Source organism: Oncorhynchus tshawytscha, linkage group LG01 (assembly GCF_018296145.1).
Source record: "Oncorhynchus tshawytscha isolate Ot180627B linkage group LG01, Otsh_v2.0, whole genome shotgun sequence".
NCBI classification, from domain to species: Eukaryota; Metazoa; Chordata; class Actinopteri; order Salmoniformes; family Salmonidae; genus Oncorhynchus; species Oncorhynchus tshawytscha.
The window spans coordinates 3,126,882-3,150,946 of NC_056429.1; the positions used below are offsets into that span (position 1 = coordinate 3,126,882).

The window sequence follows — 24,065 nt, forward strand, 5'->3', positions numbered from 1 at the left end:
GAGCAGTACCTATGGGGGAGGAGCAGTACCTATGGAGGGAGGAGCAGTACCTATGGAGGGAGGAGCAGTACCTATGGAGGGAGGAGCAGTACCTATGGAGGGAGGAGCAGTATCTATGGAGGGAGGAGCAGTATCTATGGAGGGAGGAGCAGTACCTATGGAGGGAGGAGCAGTAACTATGGAGGAGCAGTACCTATGGAGGAGCAGTACCTATGGAGGAGCGGTACCTATGGAGGGAGGAGCAGTAACTATGGAGGAGCAGTAACTATGGAGGGAGGAGCAGCACCTATGGAGGAGCAGTACCTATGGAGGGAGGAGCAGTATCTATGGAGGAGCAGTAAAAATGGAGGGAGGAGCAGTACCTATGGAGGGAGGAGCAATATCTATGGAGGGAGGAGCAGTACCTATGGAGGGAGGAGCAGTACCTATGGAGGAGCAGTACCTATGGAGGAGCGGTACCTATGGAGGGAGGAGCAGTACCTATGGAGGAGCAGTAACTATGGAGGAGCAGTAACTATGGAGGAGCAGTTCCTATGGAGGGAGGAGCAGTACCTATGGAGGGAGGAGCAGTATCTATGGAGGGAGGAGCAGTACCTATGGAGGGATGAGCAGTACCTATGGAGGAGCAGTACCTATGGAGGAGCAGTACCTATGGAGGAGCGGTACCTATGGAGGGAGGAGCAGTACCTATGGAGGGAGGAGCAGTACCTATGGAGGGAGGAGCAGTACCTAAAGAGAGGGAGGAGCAGTACCTATGGGGGAGGAGCAGTACCTATGGAGGGAGGAGCAGTACCTATGGAGGGAGGAGCAGTACCTATGGAGGGAGGAGCAGTACCTATGGAGGGAGGAGCAGTATCTATGGAGGGAGGAGCAGTATCTATGGAGGGAGGAGCAGTACCTATGGAGGGAGGAGCAGTAACTATGGAGGAGCAGTACCTATGGAGGAGCAGTACCTATGGAGGAGCGGTACCTATGGAGGGAGGAGCAGTAACTATGGAGGAGCAGTAACTATGGAGGGAGGAGCAGCACCTATGGAGGAGCAGTACCTATGGAGGGAGGAGCAGTATCTATGGAGGAGCAGTAAAAATGGAGGGAGGAGCAGTACCTATGGAGGGAGGAGCAATATCTATGGAGGGAGGAGCAGTACCTATGGAGGGAGGAGCAGTACCTATGGAGGAGCAGTACCTATGGAGGAGCGGTACCTATGGAGGGAGGAGCAGTACCTATGGAGGAGCAGTAACTATGGAGGAGCAGTAACTATGGAGGAGCAGTTCCTATGGAGGGAGGAGCAGTACCTATGGAGGGAGGAGCAGTATCTATGGAGGGAGGAGCAGTACCTATGGAGGGATGAGCAGTACCTATGGAGGAGCAGTACCTATGGAGGAGCAGTACCTATGGAGGAGCGGTACCTATGGAGGGAGGAGCAGTAACTATGGAGGAGCAGTACCTATGGGGGAGGAGCAGTACCTATGGAGGGAGGAGCAGTACCTATGGAGGGAGGAGCAGTACCTATGGAGGGAGGAGCAGTACCTATGGAGGGAGGAGCAGTATCTATGGAGGGAGGAGCAGTATCTATGGAGGGAGGAGCAGTACCTATGGAGGGAGGAGCAGTAACTATGGAGGAGCAGTACCTATGGAGGAGCAGTACCTATGGAGGAGCGGTACCTATGGAGGGAGGAGCAGTAACTATGGAGGAGCAGTAACTATGGAGGGAGGAGCAGCACCTATGGAGGAGCAGTACCTATGGAGGGAGGAGCAGTATCTATGGAGGAGCAGTAAAAATGGAGGGAGGAGCAGTACCTATGGAGGGAGGAGCAATATCTATGGAGGGAGGAGCAGTACCTATGGAGGGAGGAGCAGTACCTATGGAGGAGCAGTACCTATGGAGGAGCGGTACCTATGGAGGGAGGAGCAGTACCTATGGAGGAGCAGTAACTATGGAGGAGCAGTAACTATGGAGGAGCAGTTCCTATGGAGGGAGGAGCAGTACCTATGGAGGGAGGAGCAGTATCTATGGAGGGAGGAGCAGTACCTATGGAGGGATGAGGGCAGTACCTATGGAGGAGCAGTACCTATGGAGGAGCAGTACCTATGGAGGAGCGGTACCTATGGAGGGAGGAGCAGTAACTATGGAGGAGCAGTAACTATGGAGGAGCAGTAACTATGGAGGGAGGAGCAGCACCTATGGAGGAGCAGTACCTATGGAGGGAGGAGCAGTATCTATGGAGGAGCAGTAAAAATGGAGGGAGGAGCAGTACCTATGGAGGGAGGAGCAATATCTATGGAGGGAGGAGCAGTACCTATGGAGGGAGGAGCAGTACCTATGGAGGAGCAGTACCTATGGAGGAGCGGTACCTATGGAGGGAGGAGCAGTACCTATGGAGGAGCAGTAACTATGGAGGAGCAGTAACTATGGAGGAGCAGTACCTATGGAGGGAGGAGCAGTACCTATGGAGGGAGGAGCAGTACCTATGGAGGAGCAGTAACTATGGAGGAGCAGTAACTATGGAGGAGCAGTACGCAGTACCTATGGAGGGAGGAGCAGTACCTATTGAGGAGGAGCAGTATTTATGGAGGGAGGAGCAGTATCTATGGAGGGAGGAGCAGTATCTATGGAGGGAGGAGCAGTACCTATGGAGGGATGAGCAGTACCTATGGAGGAGCAGTACCTATGGAGGAGCAGTACCTATGGAGGAGCGGTACCTATGGAGGGAGGAGCAGTAACTATGGAGGAGCAGTAACTATGGAGGAGCAGTAACTATGGAGGAGCGGTACTATTGGAGGGAGGAGCAGTACCTATGGAGGAGCAGTAACTATGGAGGAGCAGTAACTATGGCGGAGCGGTACCTATGGAGGGAGGAGCAGTACCTATGGAGGAGCAGTAACTATGGAGGAGCAGTAACTATGGAGGAGCAGTACGCAGTACCTATGGAGGGAGGAGCAGTACCTATTGAGGGAGGAGCAGTATTTATGGAGGGAGGAGCAGTATCTATGGAGGGAGGAGCAGTACCTATGGAGGGAGGAGCAGTACCTATGGAGGAGCAGTACCTATGGAGGAGCGGTACCTATGGAGGGAGGAGCAGTAACTATGGAGGAGCAGTAACTATGGAGGAGCAGTAACTATGGAGGAGCAGTAACTATGGCAGAGCGGTACCTATGGAGGGAGGAGCAGTACCTATGGAGGAGCAGTAACTATGGAGGAGCAGTAACTATGGAGGAGCGGTACCTATGGAGGGAGGAGCAGTCCCTATGGAGGAGCAGTAACTATGGAGGAGCAGTAACTATGGAGGAGGAGCAGTACCTATGGAGGAGCAGTAACTATGGAGGAGCAGTAACTATGGTGGAGCGGTACCTATGGAGGGAGGAGCAGTACCTATGGAGGAGCAGTAACTATGGAGGAGCAGTAACTATGGAGGAGCAGTACCTATGGAGGGAGGAGCAGTACCTATGGAGGGAGGAGCAGTACCTATGGAGGGAGGAGCAGTACCTATGGAGGAGCAGTATCTATGGAGGAGCAGTACCTATGGAGGAGCAGTACCTATGGAGGAGCAGTATCTATGGAAGGAGCAGTACCTATGGAGGAGCAGTATTTACGGAGGAGCAGTACCTATGGAGGAGGAGTATCTATGGAGGAGCAGTACCTATGGAGGAGCAGTACCTATGGAGGAGCAGTATTTACGGAGGAGCAGTACCTATGGAGGAGCAGTATTTATGGAGGAGCAGTATTTATGGAGGAGCAGTACCTATGGAGGAGCAGTACCTATGGAGGAGCAGTATCTATGTAGGAACAGTACCTATGGAGGAGCAGTACCTATGGAGGAGCAGTACCTATGGAGGAGCAGTACCTATGGAGGAGCAGTACCTATGGAGGAGCAGTACCTATGGAGGAGCAGTACCTATGGAGGAGCGGTACCTATGGAGGAGCGGTACCTATGGAGGAGCGGTACCTATGGAGTAGCAGTACCTATGGAGGGAGGAGCAGTACCTATGGAGGAGCAGTATCTATGGAGGAGCAGTACCTATGGAGGAGCAGTATCTATGGAAGGAGCAGTACCTATGGAGGAGCAGTATTTACAGAGGAGCAGTACCTATGGAGGAGGAGTATCTATGGAGGAGCAGTACCTATGGAGGAGCAGTACCGATGGAGGAGCAGTATTTACGGAGGAGCAGTACCTATGGAGGAGCAGTACCTATGGAGGAGCAGTATTTATGGAGGAGCAGTTTTTATGGAGGAGCAGTACCTATGGAGGAGCAGTACCTATGGAGGAGCAGTATTTATGGAGGAGCAGTATTTACGGAGGAGCGGTACCTATGGAGGAGCAGTATTTATGGAGGAGCGGTACCTATGGAGGAGCGGTACCTATGGAGGAGCAGTACCTATGGAGGAGCAGTACCTATGGAGGGAGGAGCAGTACCTATGGAGGGAGGAGCAGTACCTATGGAGGAGCAGTATCTATGGAGGAGCAGTACTTATGGAGGAGCAGTACCTATGGAGGAGCAGTACCTATGGAGGGAGGAGCAGTACCTATGGAGGAGCAGTATTTCGGAGGAGCAGTACCTATGGAGGAGGAGTATCTATGGAGGAGCAGTACCTATGGAGGAGCAGTATTTACGGAGGAGCAGTACCTATGGAGGAGCAGTACCTATGGAGGAGCAGTATTTATGGAGGAGCAGTATTTACAGAGGAGCAGTACCTATGGAGGAGCAGTACCTATGGAGGAGCAGTGCCTATGGAGGAGCAGTATTTATGGAGGAGCAGTATTTACGGAGGAGCGGTACCTATGGAGGAGCAGTATCTATGGAGGAGCAGTACCTATGGATGAGCAGTATTTACGGAGGAGCGATACCTATGGAGGAGCAGTACCTATGGAGGAGCAGTATTTATGGAGGAGCAGTATTTATGGAGGAGCGGTACCTATGGAGGAGCAGTATCTATGGAGGAGCGGTACCTATGGAGGAGCAGTACCTATGGAGGAGCAGTACCTATGGAGGGAGGAGCAGTACCTATGGAGGGAGGAGCAGTACCTATGGAGGAGCAGTATCTATGGAGGAGCAGTACCTATGGAGGAGCAGTACCTATGGAGGAGCAGTATCTATGGAAGGAGCAGTATATACGGAGGAGCAGTACCTATGGAGGAGGAGTATCTATGGAGGAGCAGTACCTATGGAGGAGCAGTACCTATGGAGGAGCAGTACCTATGGAGGAGCAGTACCTATGGAGGAGCAGTGCCTATGGAGGAGCAGTAACTATGGAGGAGCAGTATTTACGGAGGAGCGGTACCTATGGAGGAGCAGTATCTATGGAGGAGCAGTGCCTATTGAGGAGCAGTATTTATGGAGGAGCAGTATTTACGGAGGAGCGGTACCTATGGAGGGAGGAGCAGTACCTATGGAGGGAGGAGCAGTACCTATGGAGGAGCAGTATCTATGGAGGAGCAGTACCTATGGAGGAGCAGTACCTATGGAGGAGCAGTATCTATGGAAGGAGCAGTATTTACGGAGGAGCAGTACCTATGGAGGAGGAGTATCTATGGAGGAGCAGTACCTATGGAGGAGCAGTACCTATGGAGGAGCAGTACCTATGGAGGAGCAGTACCTATGGAGGAGCAGTATTTACGGAGGAGCATCTCTATGTGGAGGACCTGACTGTTGGAGAAACAGGTGGGATGCACTGATGAAGCGTTTCGGGCCTGTTCGGCGTTTAGCTTTGGGCGGTATAACCGTATACCAGGGGAAATAGCAACGGGGCGGTTTTTCAATACTGTTGAAATTATTTATTTTAAGTTTTTCAATACATTTTTATATTTGTAGCTACTTTTTAAGTACACACATGCACTTAACTTGCGCAATACGTTAGGAGATAAAGCAGAGCTAGAATGTCTACTAGAGCTGTTGCCAGATAATTGAATGTACGTTTCTCTACCATAAGCCGCCTCCAATTTGGCATATTCGCTTGTAAAACTCACCAAAATAACATTCGGTAGCTCCTACCTATATATGTAGAACTTCGTGAACTGGACTGCTTCTCTTTGCAATAAGTCATTTTAGTTTGCGCACATTATCATATTTAGTTAGCCTCCATTCGAAACTTGTGCTAATTTTGTTAGCATTATAGACTACTTTTGTCCAGAGCCTATGGACCTAATTAAAAGTAGTGCACTACATGGGGAAGTGGGTTGTGTTTGGGACGCAGGCAGAGATTGCCAGTGAGAATGCAGTACTAACCCATAGCCTCCATGCCAGGGGGTTTGCCTAGGATGGGCCGCAGCCCAGGAGTGGTGGAGGTGCCTGGGGTGGGGGCGTCGCTACGAGGGGTGGGGGTGGTCGACTTCAGGCCTGGCATTGATGACTTGTCATTCTGCACAAGAGGAGAGAGAGAGGGGGAGGGACGGAGAGGAAGATGGAGGGAGAGGGATAGATAGAGAAATGGGGAGAGAGAGAGATTAACAAATGTGGGCCAGCCAACTGCTTTGCAGTCACTCTTCAGTGGCTTTAACTGTCTGTTTCCCTGTCCTGTCTGTTTCCCAGTCCTGTCTGTTTCCCTGTCTTGTCTGTTTCCCAGTCCTGTCTGTTTCCCTGTCTTGTCTGTTTCCCTGTCCTGTCTGTTTCCCTGTCTTGTCTGTTTCCCTGTCCTGTCTGTTTCCCTGTCCTGTCTGTTTCCCAGTCCTGTCTGTTTCCCAGTCCTGTCTGTTTCCCTGTCCTGTCTGTTTCCCTGTCCTGTCTGTTTCCCTGTCCTGTCTGTTTCCCTGTCTGTTTCCCAGTCCTGTCTGTTTCCCTGTCCTGTCTGTTTCCCTGTCCTGTCTGTTTCCAGTAGATGACTGTACATCAGCCAGAGAGAGGAGAGGTAATATGTAGCGAGACTCCTGTCTTCTAGTTGCTGTAGAATCAGATTCTCTGTCTCTAACAGCTCACTGGATTCAACTAACCCAACATTTTATACTTACATATTTCTGCCCTGTGAACAGAGTAATATTTGGGATTTCTTAGTGTCTTGGTCAAACGTATGTTGGGAATTTGACTCCATTTGGGAAGCAGTTTAAATTAATCTCAATTAATTAATTATTTATTTATTCATTATTAATTAATCTTAATCTCTATTGTAACTAATAGGGTTTTAATAAATAGCAGTCTCTAAACTCTGGAAGGAGTGCTGCGGTTGCCACGACTACATTTTTATCACTGAATCCTTCCGTCCTTCCCTTTCCAGTATCATAGATCTCTCGCCTCACACACACACACACACACACACACACACACACACACACACACACGTTCTTTACATGGTTTTCCTTGTTCTTGGAGGAGGGCGTGCTACTGGACGATGCTACAGAGGCGGGGCTGGTGGGCGTGTCCTTCTGGGGGTGGGGCTTACCGATGCCGTTCCCCTCGGGCGAGTGAGCGGGGCTAGCCCGAGGGGTAGCGGGGTCCTGGAGTAAACAAACAAATAAACAAACAATAACTCTGAGGACACGCCTAAGTAACTATGGAAACACACTTACAGGACAAACCACGCCCACTAACATCCAGCAACCACACCCCTTATTGTACTAAGTCACTAAGACGTGCCGGGATACAGTACAGTTGAAGTCAGAAGTTTACATACACCTTTAGCCAAGTACATTTAAACTCAGTTTTTCACAATTCCTGACATTTAATCCCGGTAACATTTCCCTGTTTTAGGTCAGTTAGGATCACTACTTTATTTTAAGAATGTGAAATGTCAGAATAATAGTAGAGAGAAGTATTTCTTTCAGCTTTCATTTCTTTCCTCACATTCCCAGTGGGTCAGAAGTTTACATACACTCCATTAGTATTTGGTAGCATTGCCTTTAAATTGTTTAACCTGGGTCAAATGTTTCGGGGTAGCCTTCCACAAGCTTCCCTCAATAAGTTGGGTGAATTTTGGCCCATTCCTCCTGACAGAGCTGGTGTAACTGAATCAGGTTTGTAGGCCTCCTTGCTCGCACACACTTTTTCAGTTCTGCCCACAAATGATCTATAGGATTGAGGTTAGGGCTTTGTGATGGCCACTACATAACCTTGACTTTGATGTCCTTACGCCATTTTGCCACAACTTTGGAAGTATGCTTGGGGTCATTGTCCATTTGGAAGACCCATTTGTGACCAAGCTTTAACTTCCTGACTGATGTCTTCAGATGTTGCTTCAATATATCCACAGAATTTTCCTACCTCATGATGCCATCTATTTTGTGAAGTGCACCAGTCCCTCCTGCAGCAAAGCACCCCCACAACATGATGTTGCCACCCCCATGCTTCACGGTTGGGATGGTGTTCTTCGGCTTGCAAGCCTCCCCCTTTTACCTCCAAACATAACGATGGTCATTATGGCCAAACAGTTCTATTTTTGTTTCATCAGACCAGAGGACATTTCTCCAAAAAGTACGATCTTTGTCCCCATGTGCAGTTGCAAACCGTAGTCTGGCTTTTTTATGGCGGTTTTGGAGCAGTGGCTTCTTCCTTGCTGAGCGGCCTTTCAGGTTATGTGGATATAGGACTCGTTTTACTGTGGATATAGATACTTTTGTACCTGTTTCCTCCAGCATCTTCACACGGTCATCTGCTGTTGTTCTGGGATTGATTTGTACATTTTGCACCAAAGTACGTTCATCTCGAGGAGACAGAACACGTCTCCTTCCTGAGCGGTATGACGGCTGCGTGGTCCCATGGTGTGAATACCTGCGTACTATTGTTTGTACAGATGAACGTGGTACCTTCAGGTGTTTGGAAATTTCTCCCAAGGATGAACCAGACTTGTGGAGGTCTACAATGTTGTTGTTATTAGTAGAGACAACTGAGTATTACACCTGTAGTAATACACCTGTAGTATTACACCTGTATGTTGTTATTAGTAGAGACTACTGAGTATTATACCTGTATGTTGTTATTAGTATAGCCTACTGAGTATTACACCTGTATAATTACACATGTATGTTGTTATTAGTATAGACTACTGAGTATTACACCTGTATGTTGTTATGAGTATAGACTACTGAGTAATACACCTGTAGTATTACACCTGTAGTAATACACCTGTAGTAATACACCTGTAGTATTACACCTGTAGTAATACACCTGTAGTATTACACCTGTAGTAATACACCTGTATAATTACACCTGTATGTTGTTATTAGTATAGACTACTGAGTATTACACCTGTATGTTGTTATGAGTATAGACTACTGAGTAATACACCTGTAGTATTACACCTGTAGTAATACACCTGTAGTAATACACATGTAGTATTACACCTGTAGTATTACACCTGTAGTATTACACCTGTAGTAATACACCTGTAGTATTACACCTGTAGTAATACACCTGTAGTAATACACCTGTAGTAATACACCTGTAGTATTACACCTGTAGTAATACACCTGTAGTAATACACCTGTAGTATTACACCTGTAGTAATACACCTGTAGTAATACACCTGTAGTAATACACCTGTAGTATTACACCTGTAGTAATACACCTGTAGTAATACACCTGTAGTAATACACCTGTAGTAATACACCTGTAGTAATACACCTGTATGTTGCTCACCTCATTGGACACATCTACGACCAGGTCATCACTCTTATCTCCGTCACTGTCCTATAGAAAGGAACATTGGAGAAACAGTCAACATGACATGAAACACCTTTCTATAAACCAGCACATCAACAGCCTTCACACCAGTCCATGGTGTCTATCAACAACCTTCACACCAATCCATTATGTCTATCAACAGCCTTCACACCAATCCATGGTGTCTATCAACAACCTTCACACCAATCCATTGTGTCTATCAACAGCCTTCACACCAATCCATGGTGTCTATCAACAGCCTTCACACCAATCCATGGTGTCTATCAACAGCCTTCACACCAGTCCATGGTGTCTATCAACAGCCTTCACACCAATCCATGGTGTCTATCAACAACCTTCACACCAATCCATGGTGTCTATCAACAGCCCTGAATCCCCAATCTACCCCAGCCCCTGAGCACTACTGTAGATCTGACGATTGGATTGGTGTAAACAATGTGGTCATAGCGCCATCTTGCCCTCTGATAGGCCAGCTGGAATTGTTACCATATTGCTTACAACTAATTCAGCCCTCTCAGATCTAGTGCCTAGGGGGCAAGGAGCTAGGAGCTAAGGGTGGATATATGGGACTGAGGGGACTTACGTATCTGCTCATACTGTCCTTCTCGTCCACTTTGCGTTTCTTAGAGTCCAGACTGTAGTGTTTCTCACTGGCTGTGTTCAAGCTGTCAGTCGGGGAGATGTTATTCTGGAAGAAATAATATATATAAATATATATGTAACATATAGCACACATATAACATCCCAAGTGATAATTCTGTCTTTAAAATATGTTAATTCCTGTTCACACTTTGACAACAAGTTCATCTGCTTTCTATAAAATGATTAACGAGAGGTTTGTACTATAATCCCTGGGTTTAACCCAGAAAGGGAAATGACTGGTCGTTTCACGCTGTTGCCACAGGGATCAACACCACAGGAAGCCTAGTGGTTAGAGTGTAGAGGAGGCAGGTAGTCTAGTGGTTAGAGTGTAGAGGAGGCAGGTAGTCTAGTGGTTAGAGTGTAGAGGAGGCAGGTAGTCTAGTGGTTAGAGTGTAGAGGAGGCAGGTAGTCTAGTGGTTAGAGTGTAGAGGTGGCAGGTAGTCCAGTGGTTAGGATGTAGAGGTGGCAGGTAGCCTGCTTTCTAGTGGTTAGAGTGTGAGGTGGCAGGTAGCCTAGTGGTTAGAGGAGGGAGGTAGGTAGTCTAGTGGTTAGAGTGTAGAGGTGGCAGGTAGCCTAGTGGTTAGAGTGTAGAGGTGGCAGGTAGCCTAGTGGTTAGAGTGTAGAGGTGGCAGGTAGCCTAGTGGTTAGAGTGTAGAGGTGGCAGGTAGCCTAGTGGTTAGAGTGTAGAGGAGGCAGGTAGTCTAGTGGTTAGAGTGTAGAGGTGGCAAGTAGTCTAGTGGTTAGAGTGTAGAGGTGGCAGGTAGCCTAGTGGTTAGATTGTAGAGGTGGCTGGTAGTCCAGTGGTTAGAATGTAGAGGTGGCAGGTAGCCTAGTGGTTAGAGTGTAGAGGTGGCAGGTAGCCTAGTGGTTAGAGGAGGCAGGTAGTCTAGTGGTTAGAGTGTAGAGGTGGCAGGTAGCCTAGTGGTTAGAGTGTAGAGGTGGCAGGTAGCCTAGCGGTTAGAGTGTAGAGGTGGCAGGTAGCCTAGTGGTTAGAGTGTAGAGGTGGCAGGTAGCCTAGTGGTTAGAGTGTAGAGGAGGCAGGTAGTCTAGTGGTTAGAGTGTAGAGGTGGCAAGTAGTCTAGTGGTTAGAGTGTAGAGGTGGCAGGTAGCCTAGTGGTTAGATTGTAGAGGTGGCTGGTAGTCCAGTGGTTAGAATGTAGAGGTGGCAGGTAGCCTAGTGGTTAGAGTGTAGAGGTGGCAGGTAGCCTAGTGGTTAGTGTAGAGGTGGACACCACAGGTAGCCTAGTAGTTAGAGTGTAGAGGTGGCAGGTAGCCTAGTGGTTAGAGAGTAGAGGTGGTAGGTAGCCTAGTGGTTAGAGTGTAGAGGTTAACACCACAGGTAGCCTAGTGGTTAGAGTGTAGAGGTTAACACCACAGGTGGCCTAGTGGTTAGAGTGTAGAGGTTAACACCATAGGAAGCCTAGTGGTTCAAGCGTTGGGCCAGTAACCCAAATGTTGCTGGATCGAATCCCCCAAAAAACGGACATGGTAAGAATCTGTCGGTCACATTCTGACCTTAGTTCTTTTATTATGTCTTTGTTTCAGTATGGTCAGGGCGTGAGTTGGGTGGGTTGTCTATGTTAGTTTTTCTATGATTTGGTATTTCTGTGTTTGGCCTGGTATGGTTCTCAATCAGAGGCAGCTGTCAGTCGTTGTCCCTGATTGAGAACCATATTTAGGGAGCCTGTTTTCTATTGTGTTTGGTGGGTGATTATTTTCTGTTGTGTGTCTGCACCAGCCAGAACTGTTTCGGTCGTTTCTCTTTGTTATTTTGTTATTTCATTCTAATAAGAATGGACACACAACACGCTGCAAATTGGTCCGATCTACTCCTCATCAGAGGAAGACGAAACTATCGTTCTGCACCTGGTGGTTAACCCACTCGGGTGCCGAAGACGTCGATTATGGCAGCACCCCCGCACGTCTCTGATTCAGAGGGGTTCAATTTCGGGAAGACACATTTCAGTTCAATGCATTCAGTTTGTCATGACGTTGCCCTCTTTGGGAACAGCAAGCCCCATCCCCCTCTCCCTGTCTCCTACACCCAGGCTGCTGTGGTCAGAGAGAGGTCGTAAATTCCTGGAGGAGATGATCTCCTCATGGTCACAGAATAGAGACAGAGTGAATTTTCATGGAGAACAAAGGAATTTCTTCCACCTCACAGAACTTGAGGTACGAAAAACATTTATGTTCCGGAGAAGGTATAAAATATTGGTGAAGAATCCAGCTACGAACTGGTCCGTTTGTCACAACTTGGGGAAGCTCATGGGAGACGGTGTGGCCACATTACCATAACACTGTTTACATAATAGCCTCAGAAATGAGGTTTACATCTAATTGTTGAATAAGATGAATGAGTGAGGATGATACTGTTTGTAAAATGGTGTAATGTGATTTTGGACTGTTTAATGAAGGAAACTCCAATTCCCTTTTGAGTTTAACTAAATCAGAGGACCGCCTATGAGCCCAGTTAGGGTCGGGCATCCTGGGACAGGCCCTTTTCTGCAACTCCCGAATAAAACCCAACTTTGAGAAGTTCTCAACAGACCATATTTTCTCTCAATCACGGGAGGACAAAGGTTGCAGACCATTGCTGAATCTTTTAACCATACCACGTGGTTAAACTCTTAGACTATCGATACAGACAGAATAAGAACAAGTCTTTGATATTAATTACTAGTCTGCTGCTAGGAATTCGGTATCATTGAACGCAAAGACCGACAACCGCCGAAACATCGATCCCAAAACTAAATGAATGAATGTCACTCTGAACTATACATTCTAACCATGACAGAGAGGGCGGACAAACTCTCCAACAGAAACAAACTTCCCAACAGAGATCCCGACGACACACTGAGCGTAAACATATATATTGATTGCAATTGTTCCCGAATGAGTGAGCGTTCATGTGCAAAGGATTAGCATTTTAATTGTTATAATTAACAACTTTGTGTTGTTTTATGTCAGTCGACCCCCACTGCCCTTTCTGTCCACCAAGCCGCGATACCTGTTTATACCACTAGGGGAACTCCCTTATCATTTCCTTGTAACTATCTACTGTTTGTTTATGCATTTCTGTGAATTACTTAGTTAGTAAATAAATGATTTTAAGACAATTGATGTATGGATTCAATTCATAGTGAAGACTGGGTTCGTGCAGATAACCGACAATTTACGATGTTTGGAATGAGACTAACGTGAGTTAAAAAATAAATAATTAATTCATCAGAAGACTAATTGATCAGATATCAAAAAATATCTGAAAAGTTATATTAGGAAAATGATAACTTGGTCATCTGAATATTTTTCCCTTGGTGCCCCGACTTCCTAGTTAATTACAGTTACATGATTAATTAGTTAATCACGAAATGCTAATTACAGAGAGTTATTTGATAAAGATGAATCTTCAGTTTAATGATGCTTTCTTTACAAATGAAGAAAAGACTCGTTATCTGGTTCCTCTTATTATTATTATTCGGTTTTAAAATGTATATATCCCTTTAAAGCCCAATGTTATTGTTATTATTGTTATTATACATATGTCACAGTTTAAATCAGGTCTCCTTTTCTAGAGAGCTACATTTAAATAATCAAACATGTCACGAGATACTCATTTCTTTTCTGGCTTTCAAATAGGAACATTCTTCTCCCCTGCACCTCTTCATCCTGGTCCTGAGAGAGAAAGTAGTGTACTATGTTGTCAACTCTTCCCCTCGTCCTTAGAGAGAAAGTAGTGCACTATGTTGTCAACTCTTCCCCTCGTCCTTAGAGAGAAAGTAGTGTACTATGTTGTCAACTCTTCCCCTCGTCCTTAGAGAGAAAGTAGTGTACTATGTTGTCAACTCTTCCCCTCGTCCTTAGAGAGAAAGTAGTGTACTATGTTGTCAACTCTTCCCCTCGTCCTTAGAGAGAAAGTAGTGTACTATGTTGTCAACTCTTCCCCTCGTCCTTAGAGAGAAAGTAGTGTACTATGTTGTCAACTCTTCCCCTCGTCCTTAGAGAGAAAGTAGTGTACTATGTTGTCAACTCTTCCCCTCGTCCTTAGAGAGAAAGTAGTGTACTATGTTGTCAACTCTGTCAACTCTTCCCCTTGTCCTTAGAGAGACAGTAGTGCACTATGTTGTCAACTCTTCCCCTGGTCCTGAGAGAGAAAGTAGTGCACTATGTTGTCAACTCTTCCTCTTCCCTGGTCCTTAGAGAGAAAGTAGTGCACTATGTTGTCAACTCTTCCCCTGGTCCTTAGAGAGAAAGTAGTGCACTATGTTGTCAACTCTTCCCCTGGTCCTGAGAGAGAAAGTAGTGCACTATGTTGTCAACTCTTCCCTGGTCCTGAGAGAGAAAGTAGTGCACTATGTTGTCAACTCTTCCCCTGGTCCTGAGAGAGAAAGTAGTGCACTATGTTGTCAACTCTTCCCTGGTCCTTCCCACTATGTTGTCAACTCTTCCCCTGGTCCTGAGAGAGAAAGTAGTGCACTATGTTGTCAACTCTTCCCCTGGTCCTGAGAGAGAAAGTAGTGCACTATGTTGTCAACTCTTCCCCTGGTCCTGAGAGAGAAAGTAGTGCACTATGTTGTCAACTCTTCCCCTGGTCCTGAGAGAGAAAGTAGTGCACTATGTTGTCAACTCTTCCCCTGGTCCTGAGAGAGAAAGTAGTGCACTATGTTGTCAACTCTTCCCTGGTCCTGAGAGAGAAAGTAGTGCACTATGTTGTCAACTCTTCCCCTGGTCCTGAGAGAGAAAGTAGTGCACTATGTTGTCAACTCTTCCCCTGGTCCTGAGAGAGAAAGTAGTGCACTATGTTGTCAACTCTTCCCTGGTCCTGAGAGAGAAAGTAGTGCACTATGTTGTCAACTCTTCCCCTGGTCCTGAGAGAGAAAGTAGTGCACTATGTTGTCAACTCTTCCCTGGTCCTGAGAGAGAAAGTAGTGCACTATGTTGTCAACTCTTCCCCTGGTCCTGAGAGAGAAAGTAGTGCACTATGTTGTCAACTCTTCCCCTCGTCCTTAGAGAGAAAGTAGTGTACTATGTTGTCAACTCTGTCAACTCTTCCCCTTGTCCTTAGAGAGACAGTAGTGCACTATGTTGTCAACTCTGTCAACTCTTCCCCTTGTCCTTAGAGAGAAAGTAGTGCACTATGTTGTCAACTCTTCCCCTGGTCCTTAGAGAGGAAGTAGTGCACTATATTGTCAACTCTTCCCCTCGTCCTTAGAGAGAAAGTAGTGCACTATATTGTCAACTCTGCCCCTGGTCCTTAGTGTCCAAGAGAAAGTAGGGCACTATGTTGTCAACTCTTCCCTGGTCCTTAGTGTCCAAGAGAAAGTAGTGCACTATGTTGTCAACTCTTCTCCTCATCCTTAGAGAGAAAGTAGTGTACTATGTTGTCAACTCTTCTCTCATCCTTAGAGAGAAAGTAGTGCACTATGTTGTCAACTCTTCTCCTCATCCTTAGAGAGAAAGTAGTGTACTATGTTGTCAACTCTGTCAACTCTTCCCCTCATCCAATCTACACACACTACCCCATAATGACGTGAAGACAGATCTTTTGAAAACTTTTTGGGAGGAATTTTTTGCAAATGTATGAAAAATACAAAAATAAAATACCTTATTATTCAGACCCTTCGCTATAAGAATCAAAATTGAGCTCAGGTGCATCCTGTTTCCATTGAACATCCTCGAGATGTTTCTACAGCTTGATTAGAGTCCACCTGTGGTAAATTCAATTGATTGGACATGATTTGGAAAGGCACACACCTGTCTATATAAAGGTCCCACAGTTCATGTCAGAGCAAAAACCAAGCCATGAGGTCGAAGGAATTGTCCGTAGAGCTCTGGGACAGGATTGTGTCGAGGCACAGATTTGGGGAAGGGCACCAACACATTTCTGCAGCATTGAAGGTCCCCAAGAACACAGTGGCACCCATCATTCTAAAATGGAAGTTTGGAACCACCAATACTCTTCCTAGAGCTGGCCGCCAAACTGAGCAATTGGGGGAGAATGACTTTGGTCAGGGAGGTGACCAAGAACCCGATGGTCACTCTGACAGAGCTCCAGAGTTCCTCTGTGGAGATGGGAGAACCTTCCAGAAGGACAACCATCTCTGCAGCACTCCACCAATCAGGTCTTTATGGTAGAGTGGCCAGACGGAAGCCACTCCTCAGTCAAAGGCAGAGGACAGTCTGCTTGGAGTTTGCCAAAAAGGCATCTAAAGGACTCTCAGACCGTGAGAAACAAGATTCTCTGGACTGATGAAACCAAGATTGAACTCTTTGGCCTGAAAGCCAAGCGTCATGTCTGGAGGAAACCTGGCACCATCCCTACGATGAAGCATTGTAGTGGAAGTATCATGCGGTGGGGATGTTTTTTCAGAGGTAGAAACTGGGAGACTAGTCAGGATCGAGGGAAAGATGAACGGAGCAAAGTACAGAGAGATCCTTGATGAAAACCTGCTCCAGAGCACTCAGGACCTCAGACAGGGGCGAAGGTTCACTTTCCAACAGGACAATTTATTGAAGGCCTTTATGGTAGAGTGGCCATCCCCGAGACCCGAGGCCCCGAGACCCGAAGGCCCCGAGACCCCGAGGCCCGAGGCTGTAATCGCTGCCAAAGGTGCTTCAAAAATGAGTATAAAGCCTGAATACTTCTATAAATGTAATTATTAGTTTTATATTTAATACATTTGGTAAAATTGATTAAAAAAAAAAAATGTTATTATGGGATAGTGTGTGTAGATTGATGAGGATTTAAATGAAAAAATAAACCTTTTTTTATTTTTAGAATAAGGCTATGCATGAATGTAACGTGACAAAATGTGGGAAAAGTGAAGGGGTCTGAATACTTTCTGAACGTATATTTATGTATTTCTGCTTACAATCTGCACAACGTTCTCTCCTAGCCTTTTTTATATCCCTTCCCAGGGCCTGAGACTTGGTTCGTCCGGCCCTGCCTAAATCACAGTAAAACCCTTTGGATGCTATTGTTTATTCTCACTCGACTTGTCTTATTATTATGATGAGGGAGGGAGGGAGGGAGGGAGGGGAGGGGCTGATTGATTTGTTATCCCATAAAAAAGGGGTCTGCGGAACCAAAACAGTTTTGAGAAAACCTTGGTCTAATCTGACCATCACCCTTAGTTAACTTCTTCTAGACTAGACTGTCGTACCGTCTCGGACTTGGTCCATGTTTTAGATCTCATGAAGCGAGTAAGAGAGAGAAACACACACATTAAAAAAAGAGACGGCAACAATCTGTATCTTTTGATCTCTTAGAATAAATACAAGAAGGAAATCTAAGAGAATCAGGCTGGCTGTGTCTAACAGGCTAACAGGCTGGCTGTCTCTAACAGGCTGGCTGTGTCTAACAGGCTAACAGGCTGGTTGTCTCTAACAGGCTGGCTGTGTCTAACAGGCTGGCTGTGTCTAACAGGCTGGTTGTGTCTAACAGGCTGGCTGTGTCTAACAGGCTGGTTGTGTCTAACAGGCTAACAGGCTGGCTGTGTCTAACAGGCTGGCTGTGTCTAACAGGCTGGTTGTCTCTAACAGGCTGGCTGTGTCTAACAGGCTGGCTGTGTCTAACAGGCTGGCTGTGTCTAACAGGCTGGTTGTCTCTAACAGGCTGGCTGTGTCTAACAGGCTAACAGGCTGGTTGTCTCTAACAGGCTGGCTGTGTCTAACAGGCTGGCTGTGTCTAACAGGCTAACAGGCTGGTTGTCTCTAACAGGCTAACAGGCTGGTTGTCTCTAACAGGCTGGCTGTGTCTAACAGGCTGGTTGTCTTTAACAGGCTGGCTGTGTCTAACAGGCTAACAGGCTGGTTGTCTCTAACAGGCTGGTTGTCTCTAACAGGCTGGTTGTCTCTAACAGGCTGGCTGTGTCTAACAGGCTGGTTGTCTCTAACAGGCTGGCTGTGTCTAACAGGCTGGTTGTCTCTAACAGGCTGGCTGTGTCTAACAGGCTGGTTGTCTCTAACAGGCTGGCTGTGTCTAACAGGCTAACAGGCTGGCTGTGTCTAACAGGCTGGCTGTGTCTAACAGGCTGGTTGTCTCTAACAGGCTGGTTGTCTCTAACAGGCTGGTTGTGTCTAACAGGCTGGCTGTGTCTAACAGGCTGGTTGTCTCTAACAGGCTGGTTGTGTCTAACAGGCTGGTTGTCTCTAACAGGCTGGCTGTGTCTAACAGGCTGGTTGTCTCTAACAGGCTAACAGGCTGGTTGTGTCTAACAGGCTGGTTGTGTCTAACAGGCTGGTTGTGTCTAACAGGCTGGTTGTGTCTAACAGGCTGGTTGTCTCTAACAGGCTGGCTGTGTCTAACAGGCTGGTTGTCTCTAACAGGCTGGTTGTGTCTAACAGGCTGGTTGTCTCTAACAGGCTGGCTGTGTCTAACAGGCTGGTTGTCTCTAACAGGCTGGCTGTGTCTAACAGGCTGGTTGTCTCTAACAGGCTGGCTGTGTCTAACAGGCTGGTTGTCTCTAACAGGCTGGCTGTGTCTAACAGGCTAACAGGCTGGCTGTGTCTAACAGGCTGGCTGTGTCTAACAGGCTGGTTGTCTCTAACAGGCTGGTTGTCTCTAACAGGCTGGTTGTGTCTAACAGGCTGGCTGTGTCTAACAGGCTGGTTGTCTCTAACAGGCTGGTTGTGTCTAACAGGCTGGTTGTCTCTAACAGGCTGGCTGTGTCTAACAGGCTGGTTGTCTCTAACAGGCTAACAGGCTGGTTGTGTCTAACAGGCTGGTTGTGTCTAACAGGCTGGTTGTGTCTAACAGGCTGGTTGTGTCTAACAGGCTGGTTGTCTCTAACAGGCTGGCTGTGTCTAACAGGCTGGTTGTGTCTAACAGGCTGGTTGTGTCTAACAGGCTGGTTGTCTCTAACAGGCTGGCTGTGTCTAACAGGCTGGCTGTGTCTAACAGGCTGGTTGTGTCTAACAGGCTGGTTGTCTCTAACAGGCTGGCTGTGTCTAACAGGCTGGCTGTGTCTAACAGGCTAACAGGCTGGTTGTCTCTAACAGGCTGGTTGTCTTTAACAGGCTGGCTGTGTCTAACAGGCTAACAGGCTGGCTGTGTCTAACAGGCTGGTTGTCTTTAACAGGCTGGCTGTGTCTAACAGGCTAACAGGCTGGTTGTCTCTAACAGGCTGGTTGTCTCTAACAGGCTGGCTGTGTCTAACAGGCTAACAGGCTGGTTGTCTCTAACAGGCTGGTTGTCTCTAACAGGCTGGTTGTCTCTAACAGGCTGGCTGTGTCTAACAGGCTAACAGGCTGGCTGTGTCTAACAGGCTGGTTGTCTTTAACAGGCTGGCTGTGTCTAACAGGCTAACAGGCTGGTTGTCTCTAACAGGCTGGTTGTCTCTAACAGGCTGGCTGTGTCTAACAGGCTAACAGGCTGGTTGTCTCTAACAGGCTAACAGGCTGGTTGTCTCTAACAGGCTAACAGGCTGGTTGTCTCTAACAGGCTAACAGGCTGGTTGTGTCTAACAGGCTGGTTGTGTCTAACAGGCTGGTTGTCTCTAACAGGCTGGCTGTGTCTAACAGGCTGGCTGTGTCTAACAGGCTGGTTGTCTCTAACAGGCTGGTTGTCTCTAACAGGCTGGTTGTGTCTAACAGGCTGGCTGTGTCTAACAGGCTGGTTGTCTCTAACAGGCTGGTTGTGTCTAACAGGCTGGCTGTGTCTAACAGGCTGGTTGTCTCTAACAGGCTGGCTGTCTCTAACAGGCTGGTTGTCTCTAACAGGCTGGCTGTGTCTAACAGGCTGGTTGTGTCTAACAGGCTGGTTGTGTCTAACAGGCTGGTTGTCTCTAACAGGCTAACAGGCTGGCTGTGTCTAACAGGCTAACAGGCTGGCTGTGTCTAACAGGCTGGTTGTCTCTAACAGGCTGGTTGTGTCTAACAGGCTGGTTGTGTCTAACAGGCTGGTTGTCTCTAACAGGCTGGCTGTGTCTAACAGGCTGGTTGTGTCTAACAGGCTGGTTGTGTCTAACAGGCTGGTTGTCTCTAACAGGCTGGCTGTGTCTAACAGGCTGGCTGTGTCTAACAGGCTGGTTGTCTCTAACAGGCTGGCTGTGTCTAACAGGCTGGTTGTCTCTAACAGGCTGGTTGTCTCTAACAGGCTAACAGGCTGGCTGTGTCTAACAGGCTGGCTGTGTCTAACAGGCTGGCTGTGTCTAACAGGCTAACAGGCTGGCTGTGTCTAACAGGCTGGCTGTGTCTAACAGGCTGGTTGTCTCTAACAGGCTGGTTGTCTCTAACAGGCTAACAGGCTGGCTGTGTCTAACAGGCTGGCTGTGTCTAACAGGCTGGCTGTGTCTAACAGGCTGGTTGTGTCTAACAGGCTGGCTGTGTCTAACAGGCTGGTTGTCTCTAACAGGCTGGCTGTGTCTAACAGGCTAACAGGCTGGCTGTGTCTAACAGGCTGGTTGTCTCTAACAGGCTGGCTGTGTCTAACAGGCTGGTTGTCTCTAACAGGCTGGCTGTGTCTAACAGGCTAACAGGCTGGCTGTGTCTAACAGGCTGGTTGTCTCTAACAGGCTAACAGGCTTGTGTCTAACAGGCTGGTTGTCTCTAACAGGCTGGCTGTGTCTAACAGGCTGGTTGTGTCTAACAGGCTGGTTGTGTCTAACAGGCTGGTTGTCTCTAACAGGCTGGCTGTGTCTAACAGGCTGGTTGTCTTTAACAGGCTGGCTGTGTCTAACAGGCTAACAGGCTGGTTGTCTCTAACAGGCTGGTTGTCTCTAACAGGCTGGTTGTCTCTAACAGGCTGGCTGTGTCTAACAGGCTAACAGGCTGGTTGTCTCTAACAGGCTGGTTGTCTCTAACAGGCTGGTTGTCTCTAACAGGCTGGCTGTGTCTAACAGGCTAACAGGCTGGCTGTGTCTAACAGGCTGGTTGTCTTTAACAGGCTGGCTGTGTCTAACAGGCTGGCTGTGTCTAACAGGCTAACAGGCTGGCTGTGTCTAACAGGCTGGCTGTGTCTAACAGGCTGGTTGTCTCTAACAGGCTGGTTGTCTCTAACAGGCTGGTTGTGTCTAACAGGCTGGCTGTGTCTAACAGGCTGGTTGTCTCTAACAGGCTGGTTGTGTCTAACAGGCTGGCTGTGTCTAACAGGCTGGTTGTCTCTAACAGGCTGGCTGTCTCTAACAGGCTGGCTGTGTCTAACAGGCTGGTTGTGTCTAACAGGCTGGTTGTGTCTAACAGGCTGGTTGTCTCTAACAGGCTGGCTGTGTCTAACAGGCTGGCTGTGTCTAACAGGCTGGTTGTGTCTAACAGGCTGGTTGTCTCTAACAGGCTGGCTGTGTCTAACAGGCTGGCTGTGTCTAACAGGCTAACAGGCTGGTTGTCTCTAACAGGCTGGTTGTCTTTAACAGGCTGGCTGTGTCTAACAGGCTAACAGGCTGGCTGTGTCTAACAGGCTGGTTGTCTTTAACAGGCTGGCTGTGTCTAACAGGCTAACAGGCTGGTTGTCTCTAACAGGCTGGTTGTCTCTAACAGGCTGGCTGTGTCTAACAGGCTAACAGGCTGGTTGTCTCTAACAGGCTGGTTGTCTCTAACAGGCTGGTTGTCTCTAACAGGCTGGCTGTGTCTAACAGGCTAACAGGCTGGCTGTGTCTAACAGGCTGGTTGTCTTTAACAGGCTGGCTGTGTCTAACAGGCTAACAGGCTGGTTGTCTCTAACAGGCTGGTTGTCTCTAACAGGCTGGCTGTGTCTAACAGGCTAACAGGCTGGTTGTCTCTAACAGGCTAACAGGCTGGTTGTCTCTAACAGGCTAACAGGCTGGTTGTCTCTAACAGGCTGGCTGTGTCTAACAGGCTGGCTGTGTCTAACAGGCTGGTTGTCTCTAACAGGCTGGTTGTGTCTAACAGGCTGGTTGTCTCTAACAGGCTGGTTGTCTCTAACAGGCTGGCTGTGTCTAACAGGCTGGTTGTCTCTAACAGGCTAACAGGCTGGCTGTGTCTAACAGGCTGGCTGTGTCTAACAGGCTGGTTGTCTCTAACAGGCTGGCTGTGTCTAACAGGCAAATAAATGTCAGCAAACACCTCTCCGATCTGTAGGACAGCCGCTTAGTTCTGTCTCTCTCTCTCTCTCTCTCTCTGTCTGTCTGTCTGTCTGTCTGTCTGTCTGTCTGTCTCCCTCCCCCCTTCTCTTTCTTTCTTTCTCCCTCCCTCCCCCCTTCTCTTTCTTTCTTTCTCCCTCCCTCCCTCCCCCCCTCCCCCCCTCCCTCTAATCAGAGAAAGGTCCAGTTCTAAGCCACAGCTCTGATCATGTCCCTCTGAAGTAGTTTGTCGTCTAGTGTTGTTGGGGGGGCCGGGGGATGGGGACAAGAGTGAGGGAGGGAGGAAAGCTTCTGAAAACAAGCTGCCTTTAGTCCAGGCCCATTCTGTTGGCTAGAACAAGCTGATGTCATGGTATTGTTTGGAGCTGGTTCTAGGCTTTTAGGCTTTTAATCCATCTGAGGCGTCTGGGATTGGAACAGAATGTAATAGAACCAGAATGACAATCTATAACAAATAGTTAATAATTCACAAAACAGTAATACTATAGGGACATCCCCCCCGGCCTGCACGGCCTGCAGAGTAAGCAGCTCGAGTTGGACACAACTGAATAACATTCCGGGTTAAAGTTTCAGATTGGCACAATGTCATGCGTACAACATCTTGTATTACTGAGAGTCTGGACGTTTGGTATCGTTTCTGAAAGCACATTACTTGGTGTTTTTTGGCACTTTGGTTGATGTTTTCTTCGAGCTGCAGAACACAGTATGAGGGGAAAACTTCTCCTTTAAGGTCTACCATTTCTCCTTTAAGGTCTACCACTTCTCCTTCAAGGTCTACCACTTCTCCTTTAAGGTCTACCACTTCTCCTTTAAGGTCTACCACTTCTCCTTTAAGGTCTACCACTTCTCCTTTAAGGTCTGCCACTTCTCCTTTAAGGTCTGCCACTTCTCCTTTAAGGTCTACCACTTCTCCTTTAAGGTCTACCACTTCTCCTTTAAGGTCTACCACTTCTCCTTTAAGGACTACCACTTCTCCTTTAAGGTCTACCACTTCTCCTTTAAAGTCTGCCACTTCTCCTTTAAGGTCTATCACTTCAAGGTCTACCACTTCTCCTTTAAGGTCTACCACTTCTCCTTTAAAGTCTACCACTTCTCCTTTAAGGTCTACCACTTCTCCTTTAAGGTCTACCACTTCTCCTTTAAGGTCTATCACTTCTCCTTTACGGTCTGCCACTTCTCCTTTAAGGTCTATCACTTCTCCTTTAAGGTCTGCCACTTCTCCTTTAAGGTCTATCACTTCAAGGTCTACCACTTCTCCTTTAAGATCTACCACTTCTCCTTTAAGGTCTACCACTTCTCCTTTAAGGTCTACCACTTCTCCTTTAAGGTCTACCACTTCTCCTTTAAGGTCTACCACTTCTCCTTTAAGGTCTACCACTTCTCCTTTAAGGTCTACCACTTCTCCTTTAAGGTCTACCACTTCTCCTTTAAGGTCTACCACTTCTCCTTTAAGGTCTACCACTTCTCCTTTAAGGTCTACCACTTCTCCTTTAAGTCTACCACTTCTCCTTTAAGGTCTACCACTTCTCCTTTAAGGTCTACCACTTCTCCTTTAAGGTCTTTCTCCTTTAAGGTCTACCACTTCTCCTTTAAGGTCTACCACTTCTCCTTTAAGGTCTACCACTTCTCCTTTAAGGTCTACCACTTCTCCTTTAAGGTCTACCACTTCTCCTTTAAGGTCTACCACTTCTCCTTTAAGGTCTACCACTTCTCCTTTAAGGTCTACCACTTCTCCTTTAAGGTCTACCACTTCTCCTTTAAGGTCTACCACTTCTCCTT

At 47.5% G+C, this 24,065-nt stretch overlaps 1 protein-coding gene across 7 annotated transcripts in view; it reads right to left on the reverse strand.

The window, feature by feature from the left end:
• tle3a (TLE family member 3, transcriptional corepressor a) overlaps positions 1-24,065 on the reverse strand; it is a 154,623-nt gene that overhangs the window by 38,976 nt on the left and 91,582 nt on the right. For all 7 annotated transcript variants that reach the window (XR_006080185.1, XM_042308124.1, XM_042307598.1 and 4 more), the window contains 4 exons: positions 10,193-10,297; positions 9,565-9,615; positions 7,281-7,427; positions 6,226-6,358 (listed from right to left, as the gene is read on the reverse strand). Coding sequence is in view for 6 of the 7 variants with exons in the window: in XM_042308124.1 (XP_042164058.1) it covers positions 6,226-6,358; positions 7,281-7,427; positions 9,565-9,615; positions 10,193-10,297 (436 nt within the window). In the remaining variant the exon portion in view is untranslated. The remainder of the gene's footprint in view (positions 1-6,225; positions 6,359-7,280; positions 7,428-9,564; positions 9,616-10,192; positions 10,298-24,065) is intronic.